Genomic DNA, 23,454 nt, shown 5'->3' with positions numbered 1-23,454 from the left:
ATGAGGGATTAAACCTGGGCCATGGCAGTGAAAGCCCGGAATCATATCCACTAGGGCACCAGGGAACTCCCTCTTAATTAACAATATTATGTTAATTTCAGGTGTACAAAATAGTGATTCAGTATTTTTATAGCTTATACTTCATTTAAAGTTATTACGAAATAAAGTTGTATTTCCCTGTGCTGTACAGTATATCCTTGTTGCTTGTCTAGTTCACATTCTTTGTTGAGTGGTTAGTATTTCGGTTTCTGTTAGTATTTTCATCATCATAACATCATGATTAAAATTTTCCATTATTACAAGCTTTCCTTTGAATATGAAAATGAAGATCCTGTTTTAAACCGCATTTAAAAACTTTTTTCCAGGCTTCCCTGGTGGTGCAGTGGTTGAGAGTCCGCCTGCCGATGCAGGGGACATGGGTTCGTGCCCCGGTCCAGGAGGATCCCACATGCCGCGGAGTGGCTGGACCCGTGAGCCATGGCTGCTGAGCCTATGCGTCCAGAGCCTGTGCTCCGCAACGGGAGAGGCCACAACAGTGATAGGCCCACGTACCGCAAAACAAAAAACAAACACAAAAAACCCCCCAAAAAACAAAACTTTTCCCCCCATTATTGTTTAAGGTTATTATTTTATAAGGGATTCAAAAAGGTTTGAATATTTTAAAAATCTGTTATTTACTTACCTACATTAAACAAGTAGTAACATTTGTACTAAGGAACAACCATAGTTATTTCTGTAATGCTCGGTAGGTACCTCCTGTGTAATACAGCACATGGCTATCTTATGGTCTGATTCATCTCAGGTGTTTTGTAGGTGGCGCACAATCTTGGATGGTTGAAATGGTAGCCAGGTTGAATGCCTTCAGTTCCTCAAGTCTGTAAGGAATATGTGGTCCCAACTCTAGTTTTCTTTTTACATATCCCTGCTAAAAATAGCGTGGTGTAATAGTTGTGATTTGGGTGGCTACTATTTCAGAGGCAGTCCAAATTTTGGAACATAATGGCCTGTCTAGCATGGTGATGGGTTTTCATTAAAGAACATCTGGACTGTGTGATAGAAGTGAGGCAGAGCCCCAGCCTGTTGGAAGATGAAGTTGTGGAGACTTACACAGTTGTAGGAAAAAATGTTCCATCAGCATGTCCAAATAGGAGATTTTTGTCACTGTATTTTTCTCTGTAAAGAATTATTGAAAACCCAATGTGTGATACAGCACAAAAATACTAACTTTTTGGTGAATTCCTCATATGTTCAATTGCATTCTATTTGCTTTCATTGCCACATATGCAGGCATTCTGGTGATTCACTTTTCCTCTTAAATAGAGCTTAGCCTTCTCATTGAACCTTGAGCAACCTACAGTTATCATCTATATAACTGAGATTTTTTTTTTTTATCTTATCTGACTCCATCAAGGGCTGAAACATACGGGAATAGTAAAATTTCTACATCAGGACCTTAGTGAATATGCCCCAACTGTGGACTACTTGGATACCTAGCTCTCTTTGTCAGAGTCCTGGGACTTAACTGAATAAAATCCAAAAGTGAATTACCTCTTGAAGTAGAAGGTGACCCTGCATTTTGGTGCTTATTACATATTTATATTTAGCCTAGTTAGTGAGTAATAACTTTTTTAAAGCGTTCAGTTTTGTTTGAACCACTCTCTCTTGATCATTGTCATATTCACAGGGGCTAGTATATAGTGGTTGCTCAACAATATCTGTCAAATACATGCATGTGTACAGTTGACCCTTGAACATCATGGGTTTGAATAGCTTGGGTCCACTTATATGTGGATATTTTTTCCCAATAAATATGTCCTACACGATCCATGGTTGACTGAATCTGTAAATGTGGAACTATGTATACAGAGGGCCGACTCTAAGGTTATACCTGGATATTCTACCATAGGAAGGGTCTCAACCCCCTAACCTGCTGCACTGTTCAATGTTCAGCTGTATATAATACATGTATCCATGTATGGTGAAATCCTGCATTCAGATATATGCTGAAGTTTGTTTCTGTTATCCAGTTAAGAGGTAGCATCAGAAAGGATTATTGATTTCCTGATTTAATTTGAGGAAAGAAATACCAAAAAGGAAGCTAAATGTACGTGTACTTTTCAATTTCCTAACTGATACACTGCACTTAAAGTTTAATATAGCAATAGTAGACAATTTTTCAATAGATAAGACACAAGTATTATATATTTTCTTTGTGTTGAGGTGTTTTGTTGTCCCCAAGTTGAACTTATTTGACTGTTACCTTTGAGATTAGCATACTATAAGATAACCTATTTTAAAACATTCCTATATTAATGTTTACATGTAAATTGTTAACACTTTTTATAGAAATACATTAAATTTCATTCTGGAGCTGGAAGATAAAAGATGGTAGAGAAGTATTTTTTCCTTACATTATTTTCTCTAAGCAACCAAAAAAGCTATTTAAACTACCAACTGGAATCCCACATAAATATATTTCTAAGTTTTTCTTCAACAGTTGTCACAGCACTAACTGGTCCATAGTCAAGTCTATGAATGCTTTCAAGGCCTTTCAAGTCTTTTTTATATAATCTGGATACTTTGTATTGGTTCATTTAAATTCTAAGTCAATTTTAAAAATTTTAGTTAAAAATACATCTTATTCTTTAAAAGTTTATGTGTGGGCTAAGCAAGGAGAATCATAGATTTATTTAAATAATTTTTTCAGGATATTTTGAAGATCATTTAAAATATGAAACTACCTCATTTTATTCTGTTTTTTAATTGCTTAATAGATCTTTATTGTAGTATAATTACTTCACGATACCATGTTAGTTTCTGTTGCACAACAAAGCGAATCAGCCATATGCATACATACGTCCCCATATCCCCTCCCTCTTGAGCCTCCCACCCATCCTCCCTATCCGACCTCTCTAGGTCATTGCAAAGCACTGAACCGATCTCCCTGTGCTATGCTGCTGCTTCCCACCAGCCAACTATTTTACATTCAGTAGTGTATATATGTCGATGTTACTCTCGCTTCGCCCCAGCTTCGCCCTCCCACCCCATGTCATCAAGTCCATTCTCTATGTCTACCTCTTTATTTCTGCCCTGCAGGTAGGTTCGTCAGTACCATTTGTTTTTGTTGTTTGATTTTTTAGATTCCATATATATGCGTTAACATACGGTATTTGTTTTTCTTTTACTGACTGACTTCACTCTGTATGACAGACTCTAGGTCCGTCTACCTCACTACAAATAACTCAGTTTCGTTTCTTATTATGGCTAAGTAATATTCCATTGTATATATGTGCCACATCTTCTTTATCCATTCATCTGTCGATGGACGTTTAGGTTGGTTCCATGTCCTGGCTATTGTAAATAGTGCTGCAATGAACATTGTAGTGCATGTCTCTTTTTGAATCATGGTTTGCTCAGGGTATATGTCCAGTAGTGGGATTGCTGGGTCATATGGTAGTTCTATTTTTAGTTTTTTAAGGAACCTCCATACTGTTTTCCATAGTGGTTGTATCAATTTACATTGCCACCAGCAGTGCAGGAAGGTTCCCTTTTTGCCACACCCTCTCTAGCATTTATTGTTTCTAGCTTTTTTGATAATGGCCATTCTGAGTGGTGTGAGGTGATACCTCATTGTGGTTTTGATTTGCATTTAGTGATGTTGAGCATCTTTTCATGTGCCTCTTGGCCATCTGTATGTCTTCCTTGGTGAAATGTCTATTTATGTCTTCTGCCCATTTTTTAACTGGATTGTTTGTTTTTTCGATATTGAGCTCCATGAGCTGTTTGTATATTTTAGAGATTAATCCTTTGTCTGTTGTTTCATTTGCAAGTATTTTCTCCCATTCTGAGGGTTGTCTTTTTGTCTTGTTTATGGTTTCCTTTGCTGTCAAAAGCTTTAAAGTTTAAGTCCCATTTGTTTATTTTTGTTTTTATTTCTGTTACTCTAGGAGGTGGGTCAAAAAAGATCTTGCTGTGGTTTATGTCGAGTGCTTTTCCTATGTTTTCCTGTAAAAGTTTTATAGTGTCTGGTCTTACATTTAAGTCTTTAATCCATTTTGAGTTTATTTTTGTGTATGGTGTTAGGGAGTGTTCTAATTTCATTCTTTTACGTGTAGCTGTCCAGTTTTCCCAGCAGCACTTATTGAAGAGGCTGTCTTTCTCCATTATATGTTCTTGCCTCCTTTGTCACAAATTTGGTGCCTGTATGTGTGTGGGTTTATCTCTGTGCATTGTATCTTGAACCATTGATTTATATTTCTTTTTTTGTGCCAGTACCATACTGTCTTGATTACTGTAGCTTTGTGGTATAATAGTTTGAAGTCAGGGAGGCTGATTCCTCCAACTCCATTTTTCTTTCTCAAGATTGTTTTGGCTATTTGGGATCTTTTGTTTCCATATGAGTTGTAAGATATTTTGTTCTAATTCTGTGAAGAATGCCACTGGTAGTTTGATAGGGATTGCATTGAATCTCTAGATTGCTTTGGGTAGTGTAGTCATTTTCACAATATTGAATCTTCCAATCCAAGAACGTGGTATATTTCTCCATCTGTTTGTGTTATCTTTGATTTCTTTCATCAGTGTTTATAGTTTTCTGAGTACAAGTTTTTCGCCTCCTTAGGCAGGTTTATTCCTAGGTATTTTATTCTTTTTGTTGCAGTGGTAAGTGGGAGTGTTTCCTTAATATCTCTTTCTGATTTTTCATTGTTGGTGTATAGGAATGCCAGAGATTTCAGTGTATTAATTTTGTATCCTGAAACCTTACCAAATTCATTGATTAGTTCTAGTAGTTTTCTGGTGGCATCTTTAGGATAGTATCATATCATTGGCAAATAGTGACAGTTTTACTTCTTCTTTTCCAATTTGTATTCCTTTTATTTTTTATTCTCGGCTGTGGCTAGGACTTCCAAAACATTGTTGAATAAGAGTGGTGAGAGTGGACATTCTTGTCTTGTTCCTGATCCTACTGGAAATGCTTTCAGTTTTTCACCATTGAGTGTGCCCATTTTCTGGAGAGTTTTTATCATAAATGGGTGTTGAATTTTGTCAAAAGCTTTTCCTGCATCTATTGAGATGATCATATGGTTTTTATTCCTTAATTTGTTAATGTTGTGTATCACATTGATTGATTTGTGTATATTGAAGAATCGTTGCATCCCTCAGGTAAATCCCACTTGATCATGGTGTATGACACTTTTAATGTGTTGTTAGATTCTGTTTGCTAGTATTTTGTTCAGGATTTTTGCTTCTGTGTTCAGCAGTGATATTGGTCTATAATTTTCTTTTTTGTGGTATCTTTTTCTGGTTTTGGTATCAGGGTGATTATTGTAGTATAATTACTTCACGATACCATGTTAGTTTCTGTTGCACAACAAAGCGAATCAGCCATATGCATACATACGTCCCCATATCCCCTCCCTCTTGAGCCTCCCACCCATCCTCCCTATCCGACCTCTCTAGGTCATTGCAAAGCACTGAACCGATCTCCCTGTGCTATGCTGCTGCTTCCCACCAGCCAACTATTTTACATTCAGTAGTGTATATATGTCGATGTTACTCTCGCTTCGCCCCAGCTTCGCCCTCCCACCCCATGTCATCAAGTCCATTCTCTATGTCTACCTCTTTATTTCTGCCCTGCAGGTAGGTTCGTCAGTACCATTTGTTTTTGTTGTTTGATTTTTTAGATTCCATATATATGCGTTAACATACGGTATTTGTTTTTCTTTTACTGACTGACTTCACTCTGTATGACAGACTCTAGGTCCGTCTACCTCACTACAAATAACTCAGTTTCGTTTCTTATTATGGCTAAGTAATATTCCATTGTATATATGTGCCACATCTTCTTTATCCATTCATCTGTCGATGGACGTTTAGGTTGGTTCCATGTCCTGGCTATTGTAAATAGTGCTGCAATGAACATTGTAGTGCATGTCTCTTTTTGAATCATGGTTTGCTCAGGGTATATGTCCAGTAGTGGGATTGCTGGGTCATATGGTAGTTCTATTTTTAGTTTTTTAAGGAACCTCCATACTGTTTTCCATAGTGGTTGTATCAATTTACATTGCCACCAGCAGTGCAGGAAGGTTCCCTTTTTGCCACACCCTCTCTAGCATTTATTGTTTCTAGCTTTTTTGATAATGGCCATTCTGAGTGGTGTGAGGTGATACCTCATTGTGGTTTTGATTTGCATTTAGTGATGTTGAGCATCTTTTCATGTGCCTCTTGGCCATCTGTATGTCTTCCTTGGTGAAATGTCTATTTATGTCTTCTGCCCATTTTTTAACTGGATTGTTTGTTTTTTCGATATTGAGCTCCATGAGCTGTTTGTATATTTTAGAGATTAATCCTTTGTCTGTTGTTTCATTTGCAAGTATTTTCTCCCATTCTGAGGGTTGTCTTTTTGTCTTGTTTATGGTTTCCTTTGCTGTCAAAAGCTTTAAAGTTTAAGTCCCATTTGTTTATTTTTGTTTTTATTTCTGTTACTCTAGGAGGTGGGTCAAAAAAGATCTTGCTGTGGTTTATGTCGAGTGCTTTTCCTATGTTTTCCTGTAAAAGTTTTATAGTGTCTGGTCTTACATTTAAGTCTTTAATCCATTTTGAGTTTATTTTTGTGTATGGTGTTAGGGAGTGTTCTAATTTCATTCTTTTACGTGTAGCTGTCCAGTTTTCCCAGCAGCACTTATTGAAGAGGCTGTCTTTCTCCATTATATGTTCTTGCCTCCTTTGTCACAAATTTGGTGCCTGTATGTGTGTGGGTTTATCTCTGTGCATTGTATCTTGAACCATTGATTTATATTTCTTTTTTTGTGCCAGTACCATACTGTCTTGATTACTGTAGCTTTGTGGTATAATAGTTTGAAGTCAGGGAGGCTGATTCCTCCAACTCCATTTTTCTTTCTCAAGATTGTTTTGGCTATTTGGGATCTTTTGTTTCCATATGAGTTGTAAGATATTTTGTTCTAATTCTGTGAAGAATGCCACTGGTAGTTTGATAGGGATTGCATTGAATCTCTAGATTGCTTTGGGTAGTGTAGTCATTTTCACAATATTGAATCTTCCAATCCAAGAACGTGGTATATTTCTCCATCTGTTTGTGTTATCTTTGATTTCTTTCATCAGTGTTTATAGTTTTCTGAGTACAAGTTTTTCGCCTCCTTAGGCAGGTTTATTCCTAGGTATTTTATTCTTTTTGTTGCAGTGGTAAGTGGGAGTGTTTCCTTAATATCTCTTTCTGATTTTTCATTGTTGGTGTATAGGAATGCCAGAGATTTCAGTGTATTAATTTTGTATCCTGAAACCTTACCAAATTCATTGATTAGTTCTAGTAGTTTTCTGGTGGCATCTTTAGGATAGTATCATATCATTGGCAAATAGTGACAGTTTTACTTCTTCTTTTCCAATTTGTATTCCTTTTATTTTTTATTCTCGGCTGTGGCTAGGACTTCCAAAACATTGTTGAATAAGAGTGGTGAGAGTGGACATTCTTGTCTTGTTCCTGATCCTACTGGAAATGCTTTCAGTTTTTCACCATTGAGTGTGCCCATTTTCTGGAGAGTTTTTATCATAAATGGGTGTTGAATTTTGTCAAAAGCTTTTCCTGCATCTATTGAGATGATCATATGGTTTTTATTCCTTAATTTGTTAATGTTGTGTATCACATTGATTGATTTGTGTATATTGAAGAATCGTTGCATCCCTCAGGTAAATCCCACTTGATCATGGTGTATGACACTTTTAATGTGTTGTTAGATTCTGTTTGCTAGTATTTTGTTCAGGATTTTTGCTTCTGTGTTCAGCAGTGATATTGGTCTATAATTTTCTTTTTTGTGGTATCTTTTTCTGGTTTTGGTATCAGGGTGACGGTGGCTTTGTAGAATGAATTTGGGAGTGTTTCTCCCTCTGCAGTTTTTTGGAAGAGTTTGAGAAGGATTGGTGTTAGCTCTTCTCTAAATGTTTTATAAAATTCACCTATGAAGCCTACTGGTCTTGGACTGTTGTTTGTTGGAAGATTTTTTTTTTTCCCACACACACTGTATTTTATTTTTACAAGAGATAAATAAAATGACACCAAGCATTGTAAATGGCTGACCACAACCAAAGCAACAATGATTGCAATTACCAAACATGGAACACACTCGTACTATGTCATAATATTGACATTCAGTCCAGTAATCCTCTACTGTAACAGCTCCTTTACTTTGCAGTGAAAATTGATTTGTATATTTTTTGCCTGAGTCCTTGTGGGGGTTTTTGTTTTTTTATTCAAAGAGAAAGTCACAAAGATTATAATCATCCTCATCAGTTGACTCGGTCCCATGTAATTAATTTTTTTTTATCTTGATCTTTTGTTAGCACTTTTATGAATTCATCAGTTTTCCATTAGAGTTCTGAAAATGCTTATTCATTCAGTTCAGCAGTATAGTCAGTTACCAGAAACCTGTACTAGTCAGTCCTTTCCATGAATTCCTTGAAGATGGAACCCTTTTATAGGAACATTTTTGCAAAAACATCACAGTACACCTAGAACTGTCTGTAAATGACAAATGACTTAAAAATGACCACGGTTAAAGATTTGATGAAAGTTCATAATCAGTTGACAAGGAAATTTAGTTATTTCTGAGATATACATTTTAAAGTAATGACTAGAATTATGACTTAAAACATTATACCATAGCATGTAAGATTTTTAGAAATTTCATGAAATGTCTGAAACATTTATATTAACATATTTCCATACAAATAACCCAAAGAAAGTTTAGTATTAGTTGTTTTTTTGTTTGTTTTTTTATACTGCAGGTTCTTATTAGTCATCAGTTTTATACACATCAGTGTATACGTGTCAACCCCAGTCGCCCAATTCAGCACACCACCATCTCCACCCTACCGTGGTTTTCCCCCTTGGTGTCCATACGTTTGTTCTCTACATCTGTATCTCAACTTCTGCCCTGCAAACCGGTTCATCTGTACCATTTTTCTAGGTTCCACATACATGCGTTAATATATGATATTTGATTTTCTCTCTCTGACTTACTTCACTCTGTATGACAGTCTCTAGATCCATCCACGTCTCAACAAATGACTCAATTTCGTTCCTTTTTATGGCTGAGTAATATTCCATTGTATATACGTACCACAACTTCTTTATCCATTCATGTGTCGATGGGCATTTAGGTTGCTTCCATGATCTGGCTATTGTAAATACTGCTGCAGTGAACCTTGGGGTGCATGTGTCTTTTTGAATTATAGTTTTCTCTGGGTATATGCCCAGTAGTGGGATTGCTGGATCATATGGTAATTCTATTTTTAGTTTTTTAAGGAACATCCATAGTGACTGTATCAATTTACATATCCCCCAACAGTGCATGAGGGTTCCCTTTCCTCCACAGCCTCTCCAGCATTTGTTGTTTGTCGATTTTCTGATGATGCCCATTCTAACTGGTGTGAGGTGATACTTCATTGTACTTTTGACTTGCATTTCTCTAATAATTAGTGATGTTGAGCAGCTTTTCATGTGCTTCTTGGCCATCTGTATGTCTTCTTTGGAGAAATGTCTATTTAGGTCTTCTGCCCATTGTTGGATTGGGTTGTTTGTTTCTTTAATATTGAGCTGCATGAGCTGTTTATATATTTTGGCGATTAATCCTTTGTCCGTTGATTCCTTTGCAAATATTTTCTCCCATTCTGAGGGTTGTCTTTTCGTCTTGTTTATGGTTTCCTTTGCTGTGCAAAAGCTTTGAAGTTTCTTTAGGTCCCATTTGTTTATTTTTGTTTTTATTTCCATTACTCTAGGAGGTGGAAAAAAGATCTTGCTGTGATTTATGTAAGAGTGTTCTTCCTGTGTTTTCCTCTAAGAGTTTTATAGTGTCCGGTCTTTCATTTAGGTCTCTAATCCATTTTGAGTTTATTTTTGTGTATGGTTTTAGGGAGTGTTCTAATTTCATTCTTTTACATGTAGCTGTGTCCAGTTTTCCCAGCACCACTTATTGAAGAGACTGTCTTTTCTCCATTGTATATCTTTGCATCCTTTGTCATAGATTAGTTGACCATAGGTGCGTGGGTTTATCTCTGGGCTTTCTATCTTGTTCCATTGATCTATATTTCTGTTTTTGTGCCAGTACCATATTGTCTTGATTACTGTAGCTCTGTAGTATAGTCTGAAGTCAGGGAGTCTGATTCCTCCAGCTCCGTTTTCTTTCCTCAAGACTGCATTGGCTATTTGGGGTCTTTTGTGTATCCATACAAATTTTAAGATTTTTTATTTAGTTCTGTAAAAAAATGCCATTGGTAATTTGATAGGGATTGCATTGAATCTGTAGATTGCTTTGGGTAGTATAGTCATTTCCACAATATTGATTCTTCCAATCCAAGAACATGGTTTATCTCTCCATTTGTTGGTATCATCTTTAATGTTTTTCATCAGCGCCTTATAGTTTTCTGCATACAGGTCTTTTGTTTCCCTAGGTAAATTTATTCCTAGGTATTTTATTCTTTTTGTTGCAGTGGTAAATGGGAGTGTTTCCATAATTTCTCTTTCTGATTTTTCATCGTTAGTGTATAGGAATGCAAGAGATTTCTCTCCATTAATTTTGTATCCTGCAACTTTACCAAATTCATTGATTAGCTCTAGTAGTTTTCTGGTGGCATCTTTAGGATTCTCTATGTATAGTATCATGTCATCTGCAAACAGTGACAGTTTTACTTCTTCTTTTTCAATTTGTATTCCTTTTATTTCTTCTCTGATTGTCGTGGCTAGGATTTCCAAAACAATGTTGAATAATAGTGGTGAGAGTGGACATCCTTATCTTGTTCCTGATCTGAGAGGAAAGATTTCAGTTTTTCACCATTGAGAATAATGTTTGCTGTGGGTTTGTCATATATGGCCTTTACTATGTTGAGGTAGGTTCCCTCGGGATAGGTCTGATATGCCATTTTAAATAGCTTTTTATTATGTATCGATTTTTAAAAATCTTTGTGCTTGTATTAATTTTTGAATAGCAGTAAAGACTTGTTTATATATAAGAAAATATTTTACAGTATGGTTTTATTCACAGAACTGCAGGTAGTGGGATAGAATTTGAGTATGTGTTGCTTGGTAAACATTGCATGGTGGTGCCACCCACCAAGACAGGTAACGCAGAGACAGATATGTGAATTTAGTGTTAAAAATAATGAGTTTAAATGAACAAGGAGACCACATGAGATGTTCATTAGCTGGTGGGTGTAAATATCTACCTAGAAGCAGGAGAAAAGTTCAGAGTATTAAGATAGCTTTCAATCCATGAACTAATAAATTGAGAATCTACTATGTGTCACAAAATTGTTATTTCTAACTCTACATAGCTAACAAAGGGTTTAAGGAGAGTGTATGAAGACATGGAAAAGGGAGAAAGAAAAAGGGAGAAAGAGAAACTGGAAAAAAGAAAGGAAAGTAGCAGGAAGGGAAAAGGAGGATATATTGTTAAAGAGAGGAAACATGGTATTCAGTCTCATACAGGGGGAAGAAGTGTGGGCATTAGAGAAGGGGACAGTAGTTTTCTCATGTTATTACTTTGCTCTGTGTTGCAAACTCTTTCAGGTTTGAGCCAATATAAGAATCTCTCCACTACATATGTTTATGTTTGGCATTAAATACTTGAGTTTTTAATTAAGGTGAAAAGGAAATTGTTAGAAATAAAAAGCCTGAGTAGACTGTGAAAATGTTACCTAACTATACCCATAAAATATTAATGTCCAAGTTAATATATAAAGTAAACCTAAATGAAACTATGTGGGATGATAGGTTTATAACCCTGGGATAAGTAAGAGACCCCCAGTCCATGATGAAAATTTGTCCAAAGTAAGATAAAACACCAAATCTGTGATGGAAATTGATGTTTGACTACATAAGAGTTTAAAGCTTTCATATGGGAAGTTCCCTGGCAGTCTAGTGGTTAGGACATGGCGCTTTCACTGCTGTAGCCCCAGGTTCCATCCCTGGTCAGGGAATTGAGATTCCGCAAGCCACACAGCACACCCAAAAAAAAAAAAAAAAAAACTTTAATGTGAAAGCTGTAAACAAAGTTAAAAAACAAAAACGATGCAACAAAACACATAGAAAACCTGTACACTTAGAACTACAGACTATTGGATGTGCCATGTTAATGGGTTAGATACTCTGTTGTTAAAATGTAAATCTCCAAATAATTGTCAAAATAAATGCAATCCTAATCAGATTCAGAAGAGGCTTTTTTGTAGAAACTGACAAATTGATTCTCAAATGCATATGGAAATGCAAAGCATCTAGACAATCCAAAGTAACCTTGGAAAAGAATAATTTGGAAGACTTATCACTACCTGACTTCAAGTCTTAGTATAAAAGTATAGCAGTCAAGGGACTTCCCTGGTGGTCCAGTGGTTAAGAATCTGCCTTCCAGTGTAGGAGACGCGGGTTTGATCCCTAGTCTGGGAACTAAGATCCCGCATGCTGCACTGGGCAGCTAAGCCCACACGCTGCAACTACTGAACCTGCACGCTCTGGAGCCCGTGCACCACAACTAGAGAGAAGCCTGCATGCCACAACAAAGAGCCCGTGCACCCCAATGAAAGATCCCGCATGCTGCAACGAAGATTCCCGCATGCCACAACTAAGAAAGACCCAACACAGCCAAAAAAAAAAAGTAAAATAGTAATAATAAAAAAAGTATAGCAGTCAAGACAGTCTGGTTCTAGTATAGGCATAAACCAGTTTAATAATCAGCCCAGAAATGGACACAAACCTACAGTTATATGATTTTCAGTGAAAAGTGCCAAATCAATAGGCAAAGAGATATCCTTCAACAGATGAGCTGGAACAATGGGCTATATCCATGTGAAAAAGTAATCTTTGACCTTTACTTTATACCACCAGAAATAACTAAAAATTGATTATAGACTGAAAAGTAAAAATTAAAAGTTTTAGAAGAAAAAATAATACAAGGTAAGCTATGTTTGGGGGATATGCAGAAATTTCTTAGAACACAAAACACAAATCATAAAAGATGAAATAAACTAGATTTTGTTAAATTAAAAGACAAACTCTTTGAAAGATGCTGTTTTTTAAAATATTTATTTATTTGGCTGTGTCGGGTCTAGTTGCCGCATGAAGGATCTTCGTTGAAGCATGTGGGATCTTTTGTTCCAGTGCACGGGCATCTTTCTAGTTGTGGCACGCAGGTTTTCTCTCTAGTTGTGACACGCAGGCTCCAGGGCGTGTGGGCTCTGTAGTTTGCGGCACGCGGGCTCTGTAGTTGTAGTGCGTGGGCTTAGTTGCCCCCACGGCATGTGGGGTCTTAGTTCCCTGACCAGGGATCGAACCCACATCCCCTTCATTGAAATGCGGATTCTCTGCCACTGGACCACCAGGGAAGTCCCAAAAGGTGCTATTTTTTTTAAAATGGAAAGACAAAGACCAGGAAAAAATCTTCACAATACACTTATCAGACAAAGGTCTTGATCTAGAATATGTAAAGAACACAACTGAATAAGGCAGCTAAATTAAAAAATGGGCAAAAGATCTGAATATACCTAACCAAAGAAGATAATATGAATGGCTAGCAAGCAAATGAAAAGACTAAATACCATTAGTTATCAGGAAAGTACAAATTAAAACCACAGCAAGGTAGTACTTTATACCCACTAGAATGACTAAAAATAACAAGATTGACGATACAAAGTGTTGGTAGGATGTGGAACAACTGGAACTCTCATACTTTGCTGGTACAAATGCAAAATGGTACAACTGATTTGGAAAACTGGTACACGGTTTCTTATAAAGTTAAAATTATACTTAAAATATGACTCAGCAATTCTCTTTCTAAATATTTACTCAGGAGAAATGAAAATTTCTGTTTATATGGATATTTGTATACACTAATTCATAGCAGCATTATTTTTAACAGCCAAAAACTGGAAATACTAAATATGAAGTTAAATTGTGCTGTGTCTACACAATGGAAATCTATGTGAATTAGCTAATAGAGGCATCATGGTAAATCTCAAAAACATGCTGAATTTAAAAAGCCAGATATTAAAAAAAAAAGTACCATGTGATTACATTAATACGAAACTGTGGGGAAAGACTAACCTATAAGCAGTCATTCTAAGAAAAAAAACTAACCCTCTTATTTTTAGTAGTTACATGCACCCCTGTCTGTGCCTTTTATAACTGAGTTCAGGGAACAGTGGCTTGACTGAACTTTGATTAGCCACAGAAAAGTAGGTCTGTGATAAGTATGTAGTTTGAAACCTCTTTTCAGAATGGGTTGGTTTTTGTATTTTTGTTTTTTCTTTCCCAATAGGGTCTTGTACCACAAGTCAATATCAAAGAATGATTTTTAACTAGATTGGGACAGATTTAGTGCTGGTGCAGCTATAAATAAGCTTTACTGAGAATTCAGACTTGGTCATTGATTAGTAATTTTTGCATTTCTGGTGGAAATCTCTTTGGCATCTGGTAGAACTTCAGACCTCATCACCCCTTTCGCCACTCAAACCTCCCAAATTTTACCAGTTCCTTCAAAGTCTCTAGCAAAGGGTGTTCATTTTTACTTGACATTGTAGTTTGCATTTCCATCACTCTATTACAAACAACTTGAAATTGTTAGTATTTGCTTCTTTTACTTATGTATTATTTAATTTGTTATTATTTAAAGATATATAAAAAATTGCATAGACCATAAATATACTATTTAATACAAAATTGTAAAGCAAGTACCTATGTAACTACCACTTAAGTCAAGAGGTAGAATATTGTCAGTGTTCCAGGAGCTCTTATGCATCTCTTCCTAATTCTTAATTCCTGCCGTCAGTGCTAACCACTTTCCTGACTTCTGTTATAATTTTCTTGCTTTACTTTTATACTTCTATCTGCATCTCTAAGCAAAATAGTTTAGTTGAACTTGTTTTTGAAATTCATATAAAGGAAGTCATTCCATGTATATTGTTTTGTGCCTTCTTTCCCTCAATAACATGGCACTGAGAATTGTCCAGTGTGTTGGATGAAACTACCATGCATTTTCATTTTGTATAGTGTTCTTTTGTATGAATGGAGCACCATTCATTTTTTTTCAGTTTAAAATGCTATCTGTTTATTCTTTTTTTTTTTAATATTTATTTATTTGGTTGTGCCGGGTCTTAGTTGGGGCATATGTGCTCCTTAGTTGTGGCGTGTGAACTCTTAGTTGCAACATGCATGTGGGATCTAGTTCCCTGACCAGGGAACCCCTGCATTGGGAGTGTGGAGTCTTAACCACTGCACCACCAGGGAAGTCCCTATTCGTTTATTCTTTTTTTAAAAAAAATTTTTAATGGAAGTATGGTTGATTTATAATGTGTTAATTTCTGCTGTATAGCAAAGTGACTTGGTTACAGATATATATTCTTTTCCATTATGGCTTATCATAGGATATTGAATATAGTTCTCTGTGCTGTACGTTAGGACCTTGTTGTTTATCCATTCTATATGTAATAGTTTGCATCTACTAACCCCAAACTCCCAGTTCATCCCTCTCCCACCCCCCACGCCCTTGGCAACCACAGTCTATTCTCTATGTCCATGATTCTGTTTCTGTTTCATAGGTAAGTTCATTTGTGTCATATGTTAGATTCCACATATAAATGATATCATATGGTATTTGTCTTGCTCTTTTTTAAAAATTAATTAATTAATTTATTTATGGCTGTGTTGGGTCTTCATTTCTGTGCGAGGGCTTTTTCTAGTTGCGGCGAGCGGGGGCCACTCTTCATCGCGGTGCTCGGGCCTCTCACTGTCGCGGCCTTCTCTTGTTACGGAGCACAGGCTCCAGCCGCGCAGGCTCAGTAGCTGTGGCGCATGGGCTTAGTTGCTCTGTGGCATGTGGGATCTTCCCAGACCAGGGCTCGAACCCATGTCCCCTGCATTGGCAGGCAGATTCTCAACCACTGTGCCACCAGGGAAGCCCCTGTCTTGCTCTTTCTGACTTCACTTAGTATGATAATCTTTAGTTGCATCCATGTTGTTGCAGATGGCATTATTTTGTTCTTTTTTATGGCTGAGTAGTATTCCATAGTATATATATACCACATCTTCTTTATCCATTCATTTGTTGATGGACGTTTAGGTTGTTTCCAAGTGTTGGCTATTGGAAATAGTGCTGCTGTGAACATAGGGGTGCCTGTATCTTTTTGAATTATAGTTTTGTCTGGGTATATGCCCAGGAGTGTGGGATTGCTGGATCATATGGTAATTGTATTTTTAGTTTTCTGAGGACTCTCCATACTGTTTTCCTTAGCGGCTGTACCAGTTTACATTCCCACCCACAGTATAGGAGGGTTCCCTTTTCTCCACACCCTCTCCAGCATTTGTTCTTTGTAAACTTTTTAGTTCTTTTAGACCATTCTGACAGGTGTGAGGTGGTACCACATTGTAGTTTTGATTTGCATTTCTCTAATAATGAGCGATGTTGAGCATCTTTTCATGTGCTTATTGACCACCTGTATTTCTTTTTTGGAGAAATGTCTCTTTAGGTCTTCTGCCCATTTTTCAATTGGGTTGTTTGATTTTTTGTTGTTGTTGAGTTGTATGAGCTGTTTGTATATTTTGGCAATTAAGCCCTTGTGGGTTGCAGTGTTTGCAAATATGTTCTCCCATTCCGTAGATTGTCTCTCAGTTCATTTAAAAATTTTTTTTTTTTTTGAATAGACTTAGGCTGTTTCCTAAAAATTTACAGCTATTACAAATTATTTTTACTACTTCATTCTGCTATTAGCTATTTTAATTTTGATAACAAATAAAAGAGCATCTTGTATCAGTATAGCTCTTTATGATATATGCAGTGCCCTTATGTACATCCTAATTTAGCCCTCATTTCAGACCTGTGACATTGGCAGTGAAGCATTCCATTTTTCATAGCTAATGATGGAGCTTGTCACTTGCCCAAGTTAACATTGCTAAAAATTAGTGTAGTACTAACAAGCCACACATCTCTTATATCAAAGTCTAAATTCTAAACATCTGATTCTGTTTCACACAAACTGAGCATGCTCAATACCTCAACTGAGTTAAAGTATTCCACGTTAAAAAAAAAAGGGAAGAAATTGTTTGTCTTAAAATGTATGCCTCATTGCCTTGTTTTTCAAATCATGGCTTTATTGTTGTTTCTTTGGAAGTTGGCCTAAACAATTTTATTAATTTGTGGGTACAATGTTGGGACATAAATTTTTCATATTGTCAGCAGCGAAACTGTTCCCACAAGTATAAAGCTTATATCTGCAGCATTTGTAGATGTGGAAAGTGAGGAGGTGGGGAGGGGACGGAGGAGGTTATATTTTTGACCAGAGAATACTACTACACTTTTTTACTCATGACAATCTCTTTAAAAGTCAAGAGACTGAACTTTTAATGCAGGGAATCTCTGCCAGTCACTAAGTGGGCTGACAGTTCACTTAAGCTTTTCTAAAATCTTATGTCTAATGAAACTATGAGTTCGTGAAATACTCTCTGGTGCTGTAGCCCAGTTTGACCGTTCATTTATGTGTGGAATGTGCTGAGCTGTGTTTAGAGCCAAGTTTAGTTGTTGATGTTGTTGCAAAGTGACTCTTCTTTTGTTATCTTAAGATTTCTTTTTTAAAGTAAGGTTTTCAAAATGGACATGATTTAAGCAACTTTGAGCTCAAGAAGTGAAAGTACCTGTTAATATATTTATTATTAGTGGTAGTGTTGAAATTTTTTGTGACAGATTCAATACTTCTCTACAAGGTGTTTATGTATAAATGTGTTTTAAGTATATATACATTTTTTTTTTTTTTTCTTCACCTCACCCTTCCCCCTCCCCATATCCTCAAGTCTGTTCTCCAGTAGGTCTCTGTCTTTATTCCTGTTTTACCCCTAGGTTCTTCATAACATTTTTTTTTCTTAAATTCCATATATATGTGTTAGCATACGGTATTTGTCCTTCTCTTTCTGACTTACTTCACTCCGTATAACAGACTCTAGATCTATCCACCTCATTACAAATAGCTCAATTTCGTTTCTTTTTATGGCTGAGTAATATTCCATTGTATATATGTGCCACATCTTCTTTATCCATTCATCCGACGACGGGCACTTAGGTTGTTTCCATCTCCGGGCTATTGTAAATAGAGCTGCAATGAACATTTTGGTACATGACTCTTTCTGAATTCTGGTTTCCTCAGGGTATATACCTAGTAGTGGGATTGCTGGGTCATATGGTAGTTCTATTTGTAGTTTTTTAAGGAACCTCCATACTGTTCTCCATAGTGGCTGAACCAATTCACATTCCCACCAGCAGTGCAAGAGTGTTCCCTTTTCTCCACACCCTCTCCAGCATTTATTGTTTCTAGATTTTTTGATGATGGCCATTCTGACTGGTGTGAGATGATATCTCATTGTAGTTTTGATTTGCATTTCTCTAATGATTAATGATGTTGAGCATTCTTTCATGTGTTTGTTGGCAGTCTGTATATCTTCTTTGGAGAAATGTCTATTTAGGTCTTCTGCCCATTTTTGGATTGGGTTGTTTATTTTTTTGTTATTGAGCTGCATGAGCTGCCTGTAAATTTTAGAGATTAATCCTTTGTCAGTTGATTCATTTGCAAATATTTTCTCCCATTCTGAGGGCTGTCTTTTGGTCTTGTTTATGGTTTCCTTTGCTGTGCAAAAGCTTTGAAGTTTCATTAGGTCCCATTTGTTTATTTTTGTTTTTATCTCCATTACTCTAGGAGATGGGTCAAGAAGGATCTTGCTGTGATTTATGTCATAGAGTGTTCTGCCTATGTTTTCCTCTAAGAGTTTGATAGTTTCTGGCCTTACATTTAGGTCTTTAATCCATTTTGAGCTTATTTTTGTGTATGGTGTTAGGGAGTGATCTAATCTCATACTTTTACATGTACCTGTCCAGTTTTCCCAGCACCACTTATTGAAGGGGCTGTCCTTTCTCCACTGTATATTCCTGCCACCTTTATCAAAGATAAGGTGACCATATGTGCATGGGTTTATCTCTGGGCTTTCTATCCTATTCCATTGATCTATCTTTCTGTTTTTGTGCCAGTACCATACTGTCTTGATTACTGTAGCTTTGTAGTATAGTCTGAAGTCAGGCAGCCTGATTCCTCCAGCTCCATTTTTTGTTCTCAAGATTGCTTTGGCTATTCGGGGTCTTTTGTGTTTCCATACAAATTGTGAAATTTTTTGTTCTAGTTCTGTGAAAAATGCCAGTGGTAGTTTGATAGGGATTGCATTGAATCTATAGATTGCTTTGGGGAGTAGAGTCATTTTCACAATGTTGATTCTTCCAATCCAAGAACATGGTATATCTCTCCATCTGTTTGTATCATCTTTAATTTCTTTCATCAGTGTCTTATAATTTTCTGCATACAGGTCTTTTGTCTCCTTAGGTAGGTTTATTCCTAGATATTTTATTCTTTTTGTTGCAATGGTAAATGGGAGTGTTTTCTTGATTTCACTTTCAGATTTTTCATCGTTAGTATATAGGAATGCCAGAGATTTCTGTGCATTAATTTTGTATCCTGCTACTTTACCAAATTCATTGATTAGCTCTAGTAGTTTTCTGGTAGCATCTTTAGGATTCTCTATGTATAGTATCATGTCATCTGCAAACAGTGACAGCTTTACTTCTTCTTTTCCGATTTGGATTCCTTTTATTTCCTTTTCTTCTCTGATTGCTGTGGCTAAAACTTCCAAAACTATGTTGAATAAGAGTGGTGAGAGTGGGCAACCTTGTCTTGTTCCTGACCTTAGTGGAAATGCTTTCAGTTTTTCGCCATTGAGGATGATGTTGGCTGTGGGCTTGTCATATACGGCCTTTATTATATTGAGGAAAGTTCCCTCTACACCTACTTTCTGCAGGGTTTTTATCATAAATGGGTGTTGAATTTTGTCAAAAGCTTTCTCTGCATCTATTGAGATGATCATATGGTTTTTCTCCTTCAATTTGTTAATATGGTTAATCACATTGATAGATTTGCGTATATTGAAGAATCCTTGCATTCCTGGAATAAACCCCACTTGATCATGGTGTATGATCCTTTTAATGTGCTGTTGGATTCTGTTTGCTAGTATTTTGTTGAGGATTTTTGCATCTATGTTCATCAGTGATATTGGCCTGTAGTTTTCTTTCTTTGTGACATCCTTGTCTGGTTTTGGTATCAAGGTGATGGTGGCCTCGTAGAATGAGTTTGGGAGTGTTCCTCCCTCTGCTATATTTTGGAAGAGTTTGAGAAGAATAGGTGTTAGCTCTTCTCTAAATGTTTGATAGAATTCGCCTGTGAAGCCATCTGGTCCTGGGCTTTTGTTTGTTGGAAGATTTTTAATCACAGTTTCAATTTCAGTGTTTGTGATTGGTCTGTTCATATTTTCTATTTCTTCCTGATTCAGTCTTGGCAGTTTGTGCATTTCTAAGTATATATACATTTGAAAAAAATTCTAAAAAGGAATTTTGCTTAGAAAAGCAAGAAAATGGAAAAAGTGTATTGGTATGATATTCCAAGGCATGTTTGAAACATTTTTAGATTTATATGTTTACTTAACAAAAACCTGTGGAGTTGCAAACATCCCCTTGGTTTGAAAATGTATTTCATCATATCTATTATCTAGGTCATTATTCTTAAGTATCCTTTCTGTCTTATCTCCAAAAATAGAAGCACAAATTATTGTACTTTAAACAGTCATTCTTCAACTAAATATTAAGAAAGAGGAAATATTGTGAATGTCGTTTTCAAAGTAGTACATGGGAATGGGAAAATGTATATTTTGAAATTTGCAAAATAAGGAACAGCTTTACTCTAAATACTCTAAATAAATAGGAAGGAAGTCTGAATTTGCGAAAATGTTGATTGTAAATACGGAAGTCATCTGTTACTTTTAAGTGTTAAACAAAAGGGATGTATACTCAGTTAAAAATAGAAAATAAAACACCTTACAGTGTAAAATTAGTATTTGAAGGTGGTTTCTGGCAAAGGTAAATTACAAATAAAAAGGAAATTGCTTAGCTCTATATGTAGATGAGAAAATATGATGATGGAATAAATCAAATAATAGATTTTAAAACCTCAGATTTCAAATCCAGTAGATTTGAAACAGAGTAATTCATGTTTGTATGTGCTACATCAGCAGTGATGACCATAAGGAATTTTCAGTTTCAAACAAAGGCATATTTGTTTTCATAAAATTGGTTAAAAGAGATTTCACAATGATATTTTAATGGCCATGGTCTTTGATTCAGGGAGGAATTAAGCTTGTTAAGTAAATAGCCCTGAAATAATACTCATGATGTTGTGAATTTAACCCTTTGCTCTTACATTCTCGCTAAGGAAGTAAATGAAACATACAGTTCTTTTGAGCTTATAAACCTTCCTAGTATTTACCCACTTTATTGGACAGAGCCAATTGCAAGACTGCTACTTCTTTGTTTAGGAGTTTGGGTGACATAGGGAATGTTCACCTCTCCTTGAAAATAAGCATTCCAGGTTCTGAATTTTACTGTGGCAAGAATGTACATTTTCTTCCTTCTTATCTTTCTCTTTGAACATATGTTTAGATCTTAACATGTCATTGTCCTCTAGTATGTTGGAGGACATGTCCTCTGGACTGTGTAGAATCAGGGTCCTAAATTCATGCCTTATTACCCATATTTGTGACATTGAACATATATACATTAATCTTCATTGAAGATCTTCCATACAAATATAAAAATAACTGTCATTTATGTCTTACAAGGTTTAGAGTCATGGCTTTGGGGAAAGCTTTTACAGTCATAAAATAGAATGCTCTATGAAGGCAAGGATTACTGTCTCCTTTCAACTGCTATATTCCTAATACCTGACACTGAGAAAGTACTCAAATATTTTTTATTGAATGAATATCAGTTTATTAAAATCTTGATTTTTTTTTAATGTTTACTTTTTGGGGAAATAGTCTTAATTTTATCACATATTTAATAAATAAAAGCTTCTAAGGGTAAGATAAGTATAGTAACTTCTTTTCTTTTCTTCTTTTTTTTCTAGACTACCTGTTAAGGTCCTGAATCAAGACAACAATTTTTATACCTTTCCTGGTGGTTCAGTAACGAGTCCCTGTAGAATCAAAAGCGAAGAAAGGAAACAATCTGACCTTTTGTTTGTTAGATTGACTGTATAAGATACTTGACTTCTAGGAACAAAAACACAGAGAAGTAATAAAGTTATTATTTTGGCATCTTTGGACATCTATCATATTGAGAAGCCTGCTTTGTGAAGCTTCCTGAATTGAGATTTGGAAACTTCATTGGTGCTCATTTATAACTTGGACTGTAAGCATGAGTGAATTCTGGTTGTGTTTCAACTGCTGTATTGCAGAACAGCCTCAACCTGTAAGTATGAAGTAATACATGTACAGAGTGGGTGGGGTGCTTATTAAACATAATGCTGGTTCTCAAGTTGAGAATTAGGACCCCAGCAGTGATTGCAGGGCAGTTCTAAGGCCTGTCAGTGGAATTCTGAACATCTGGTTAAAGAAAGGAGAAAAAAAAAAAAAAGTAAATGTGTTTTGAGTAAATGCCATGTGTGAGGAACTGTGCTAGACCATTGTATATGATTGAGAAGGTTATGCTCTTCTACCAAGTAGACCAGCTTCTGGAGGAGCCATGAGAGGAGAGAGAGACAATCTGAGCTAGAACAGCCAAGTCGGCTTTGGAAATCAGTGGTGGAAAATGTCATAGCTAGGTTGCCTCACATCCTTCTTGATTTACCATCTTATTTTCCTCACAGCAGCTCTCTGAGGAAGATACCATTATCCTTATTTTTCAGTTGAAATAGGTTCAATTTTTTGCGCAAAGTCATATGGATAGTAAGTAGTCTTGGCTGACTTCTTCTTGGTACCTGCCCCACTTTTATCCCTTCTAACTTGTGCACATTTTATTACCTCTACGAAAATTCTGCCCTCCACGTCCAATCTTCTCTTCATCCTTTAAGATGCCTAGATCAAATGTCAACTCTGAAATCTTCGCCAGCTTTCCCCTGACTTAGATAATACCTCTTGTATTTCCACCAGCTCTTTTAGTTCATTTTTCTATGGTAGGATGGAACTTCTTCCATAGTAACTTAACTGTTCTATAGTATTTCCCACCATGTTCTGAATTCTTTAGGGGCCCTGAGCATATTTACTTTGTATCTTCAGGATCAAATCTAATACCTTGGAGAATGTAGCTATACATGCTAGCTGGTTTGCTGTCTGACTGGCAGAATAAATGAATTTCTATTTTATTCTGTTTTGCTTACATTTGTAACAACATAAAAGGAAGAATGAGGTGTAATCCTAAGGTCTCTTCAGATCTTTTCTGAGCCTTTCCCTGGTCATACATGGTCACTTTGTAATTGCCCTTGTTGTATATGCAATTGTTTGTTTTTCTTTTTCTTTTTCTTTTTTTTTTTTTTTTTTTTTTT

The 23,454-nt window shown here is 36.1% G+C and overlaps 1 protein-coding gene across 1 annotated transcript in view; it reads left to right on the top strand.

Annotated features, from left to right (window-relative positions):
• Positions 1-22,038: 22,038 nt before the first annotated feature.
• CDC42SE2 (CDC42 small effector 2) overlaps positions 22,039-23,454 on the top strand; it is a 49,148-nt gene continuing 47,732 nt past the window's right edge. Inside the window, exon 1 of the mRNA XM_007461759.1 lies at positions 22,039-22,382. Within this exon, the coding sequence (XP_007461821.1) occupies positions 22,329-22,382 (54 nt within the window). The 5' untranslated portion in view covers positions 22,039-22,328. The remainder of the gene's footprint in view (positions 22,383-23,454) is intronic.

This window comes from Lipotes vexillifer, unplaced genomic scaffold (genome assembly GCF_000442215.2).
Source record: "Lipotes vexillifer unplaced genomic scaffold, Lipotes_vexillifer_v1.1 scaffold724, whole genome shotgun sequence".
Taxonomy (NCBI): Eukaryota; Metazoa; Chordata; class Mammalia; order Artiodactyla; family Lipotidae; genus Lipotes; species Lipotes vexillifer.
Note: the sequence above shows the minus strand (reverse complement) of the source record. Positions and strands in the feature narration are given on the sequence as shown.